Source organism: Camellia sinensis, chromosome 13 (genome assembly GCF_055761805.1).
Source record: "Camellia sinensis isolate YWXY chromosome 13, ASM5576180v1, whole genome shotgun sequence".
NCBI lineage: Eukaryota > Viridiplantae > Streptophyta > Magnoliopsida > Ericales > Theaceae > Camellia > Camellia sinensis.
The window spans coordinates 125,040,691-125,045,641 of NC_138973.1; the positions used below are offsets into that span (position 1 = coordinate 125,040,691).

Here is a 4,951-nt window from a genome sequence, read left to right on the forward strand (position 1 = left end):
AGTCCTGTTGATAATTCTATTAATTGTGTTGAGAATGATACATTCACAGGTAGGTTACCCCTTAAAAGAAAAAGGGATGTTAATCAAACTTACATCTGGCACTTGAAACTTGGTCATATCAATTTAGAGCATCTAAATAGATTGGTCAAGGATGGGCCTTCAGATTTTTTGAAAATTGAGCCTTATCCAATTTGTGAGCCCTGCTTGCAAGGAAAAATGACTAAACTTCTATTTCTAGACAAAGGAATTAGAGCCACAGAAACTTTGGGATTAATACACACAGATATTTGAGGTCCAATAAATCACATAGCAAGAGGTGGTTTTTACTATTTCATTACATTCATCGATGATTATTCTAGGTATGATTATTTGTACCTAATGAAACATTAGTCTGAATCCTTTGAAAAGTTCAAGGAATTTGGTAGCGAAGTAGAAAAGCAACTTGGAAAAAGCATAAAAGCTCTTCGATCAGATCGTGAGGAGAATATATTTTAGATGATTTTCGAAATTATTTAAAAGAGAATGGTATTAAATACATGGGTAATTGGTTTTGAGTGCAAGTAGGAGAATGTTAGCATTTGTGCCCTCAAAAACCAATTTGTTGACTTTATTAACTGATTAAATAAACTGCATGACATTTTATTTTGCACTTTGTATATTATTATTCTAGGTAATGTTATTTTTAATGTTACATATGATATGAATATAAGGTCCCTTGGGTAACATTGTAGAACAACATGCTAATGGTTAATGAACCAAAAGTTGGGAGTTATGATTTTTCAGTGCCTTGTAGACCCAATTAATTTTCTAGGCTATGAGTGTTGATTGGGGCACCGCACTACTATGGCCTACACCTGTTTTGCTGCTATATGATAGAATGAATAACTCCATCATTGAGGAAGTGACCTTAGAAAAATAGGTGGGTGCTATGCAATAAGTACATGCACTGAACATGATCGGTTTTGAGAACACCTATGGAATGATCACTGTCAGTTTAAAAGGTAATAACAATGCACTTATTTTCCTTTGACCTGAGAGGCTTGTATAAATTAATTAACTATTCATTTAACTTTGATATTGTCAATCGGTGACGCCGAACCAAAGGCTATACACGAACATGTTGGGTTATGTGAGTGGTAATTGATTTATATAGGTGCTTAACATGGAATCCACCATTCTCAAAGTGAGAAAATATATTCAAGCAATTTTTCCTATTAACATTGGACCAAAAGAAAATCGGCCGGTAACTTTTTCATAAAAATATTTTTATACATGTATAGTTACAAAAGTACTATTTTTGAAAAATGCTTTTGGAGTCCAATTAGAATAAGGAAAAATTTAGAATTCGGTTACATGAGTTAGGGTTTTTGATAGTGATAGATTTGTCCATATCTAGTAACTCATGTGGAATATAGTTTGGTGGAAGGAAGTTTCTGACTAATTGTAAGAAAGGGCCTCACTTGTAATTTTGTACTTTTAGGGGTTTAATTGTAATGTGTTGATGGACATTATTGCAATTAGTGGAAGTTTTATATTATCTATTTAAAAGATAATTAATGAAAAATTGGATAAGTTGTATCCTGCATATTTAAGAAAAAAAATACATCTTTTATTTTATTCCCACAACTAAAAGATAGAGACCCTAAGGATCCCACCTACATGCAAACTCTATCATGTTTTGTGTATATATATCAGATGTATTTGATACAAAAATTGGCCATCATAATTTTTAAGGTCTGTAGAAAAATATACCCAAAAATAAATCAAGAGGGTGTATGGTGAATCAGTTTGGAGGCGAGACACTTGGATCGCTTGGTGAGGTATTATAAAACGCTTAGATTGAGGTATTTTAAATTGTGTAATCAGGTAGTATTTTTTTGAAAATTTGTTTTTCAAATAAAAATTTTTCCGCAAATCACTTCCAAAAATATTTCCTTGAGAAGGCCAACATGCACCAAAATTACCAAAATATCTTTAGTAATTAAAATCATATTTCAAATTTTAAAATAATATAACCTTTGCTCAAAATATCTGTTTTTAACAAAATCAATATTTTTAGAATTCTCTCGTTGAAATTTATTAAACAAGATCCATGTTGGCCATGAAATTTTTAAAAAAACATAGTTAGATTTTTATTGTCAAAACTAACGTCAAAAGTAAAATTTTACTCTATTTAACATAAATTTTATTGTGATATTTTAGCATTTAAGTAGTGAAATAACATTACTATAGTCACTATAATTGTTAACGTTACTAGTAGAAATATTAAATAAAAATTTATTAAAATAGTAGCAAAGTAAAATTTGTCAGTTTTAAACAGAACATCAACAAATAAAAGACATATTACATATTGTTATAGTGAATCAAAATAAAATTTTAGTGTCCATTTTAAATAGAGTACTACCAAAACAAAATAAAGACCACATTTACCAAAGCAAACCAAACCAAAGTAAAATTAATCTAACGACAAACAAAAACAAACAAACAAAATAAATATTATTCAATATTCAATTTTACTTGAAGAAATTTTCAGTAATTATTCACTCTTCGAGAAACAAATAAAATACATCAAATTCGTTATCTCATCTAGTCTAAGATACCAAGAAATTCTATGGCTCAATGGCAATTTTTAATTCAAACAATCATCGAAATACAACAAAAAAAGTTTGAAATATAACAGTCATTGAAACAAAGCTGCTACAGACCTTGAATGACATTGGTGCGAATGGCACGAATGAAGTCGTCTGTCCATTCATCACACACAGCAATACCTGTGTGGATTTCACGCTCCTGCAAAACAATATTACGACTTAGAAACAAACAATATTACGACCTAGCAGCTCTGCTTCTCGGGAGATAGAAAGACCATGACCTAGGTGGCCACCGATGACGAAGAAGACCACTAGTGACCATTGACCACTGTCTACCACTCTCCAATTCCTCCGATTTCATTGAAAATTTTGGTTCCGCCCACCAACAACGAAACTGATTCGTGGGTCACTGGTATTGTTTCAAACGTTGACATTTGCTTTACATTGGTTGAAATCTGGTTGGTCTATGATTTTGCTCATATTTTCTTTACATTGGTTGTAATCTTCTTGGTCCATAACATGATTTTGGTGTTTTTGTATTGATGCATTGTATGTGTTTGTTGAAAGTCCACATAGAAAGAGATTGAACATTCATTGAACAAAATTTGTTATCCATTTTGTAGAAAATGAAGCTGTTTGAACTGTCTTTGTAGACAGCTCCCAACTTACTTATTTTCTTCTTGTAGAAAATGAAGCTGTTATCCATTTTCTTCTTGTTTTTTGGTGGAATGTGATATGCCTATAACCTGAATTTTGTATGTGATAATTTTTGAATGTCATAAAGTATATTGCTCCCAGCTTGCTTTTTCTTGATATTGTCCTTTATCTTGATTGTCACATGTTTCACAAAATTCTCGATAGTGTCCCATCAAAATTCGATTTCACATGTTTTTGATCAGTTTCTGTTTCAAATGTTTTGAATTGTCAACCTAAAAGCTTCATTTTAGCAACAAAAGGATAGAAGGTTCAAACAATCCTAGTCAGGAAGTTGAAGAACCCAAGAGTGGTGAAGTTGAAGAACCAAAGCAGGGGATGTGTTTTACTTCAAAGCAAGAAGTGTATACATTTTATGCAAAATATGCGAAGCACTTTGGATTTGCTATAGCTTATGGAACACAAAATTTTGGTAATGATGGGGAACTAAAATACTTTGGAATTGAATGTACTAGGGCGAGGAGGAGAAGAAAAAGACGAAAGTGAACCCACTAGAACCATCTTTGTCATCTAAAAATGATTGTAAAGCAAAAGTAAGAGGGAGTCTACAAAAGGATGGAACATTTTAAGTTGACAACCGTTGTGCTGGAGCATACTCATGACTTGGTTCCTAGTGACTCATGGCATTTTGCAATGAATAAGAGAATTCTAACTCCTGTGAAAAGAAGATTAGAAATAAACGATAAGACAGGGATAGGGGTGGCTAGGAATTTTCATTTTATTGTTGTTGAAGCGGGGGGATTTGAGGCATTAACATTTGACGAACAAGATGCAAGGAATCACATTGAGAAGGCTAGAAGATTGAGGCTTGGAGTAGGAGATGCCGAATCAATTGCGTTTTATTTTCATAGGATGCAACAACAAAATTCGAACTTCTACTCTGAAATGGACTTTGATGGAGAAAGACGCTTGCGAAACTTATTTTGGGCAGATATAAGGAGTAAGGAAGCTTATAAAGCATTTGGGGATGTTGTCACATTTGACACAACCTATTTGACAAGAAAATATGACATGTCGTTTGCTCCGTTTGTAGGAGTTAATCACCATGAGTAGTCAATTTTGTTTGGTTGTGGGTTGATATGTAATGAGAACACTGAGACATTTGTATGGTTATTCAGAGCTTGGTTAAGTTGTATGTCAGACACTCCTCCGAATGCTATAATAACTGACCAATGCAATGCTATGCAAAATGCCATACAAATTGTCTTCCCATAGGCTCGACATCGTTGGTGTTTATGGCATATAATGAAGAAAATTCTGGAAAAATTGAGAGCCTATTTGCAATATGAATCCATAAAGTTTGCTTTGCAAAAGGCAGTTTATGAGTCTTTCACAAAAAATGAATTTGATAAAGAATGACAAGCAATGATTGCAAAGTTCAGTCTACATGATAACGATTGGTTGGGGGTATTATATGATGAGCGACATAGGTGGATTCCTGCCTATGTGAAAGACATTTTTTGGGCTGGTATGTCAACCACACAACGAAGTAAGAGCATGAATGCATTTTTTGATGGATATGTCAACTCGAAGACTACTTTAAAGCAATTTGTTGAGCAGTATGACAATGCCATGAGAAGTAAGGTGGAGAAAGAGACCAAAGCATATTTTAAATCTCTAAACAAATTATATGATTGCCTAACGAT

The 4,951-nt window shown here is 32.9% G+C and overlaps 1 protein-coding gene across 1 annotated transcript; it reads left to right on the forward strand.

Moving 5' to 3' along the window:
• Window positions 1-3,860: 3,860 nt before the first annotated feature.
• Window positions 3,861-4,358, forward strand: LOC114298878 (protein FAR-RED IMPAIRED RESPONSE 1-like). Its single transcript, XM_082900878.1, has one exon. It carries the CDS (start codon window positions 3,861-3,863, stop codon window positions 4,356-4,358), a length of 498 nt encoding a protein of 165 aa, XP_082757004.1.
• Window positions 4,359-4,951: the final 593 nt, after the last annotated feature.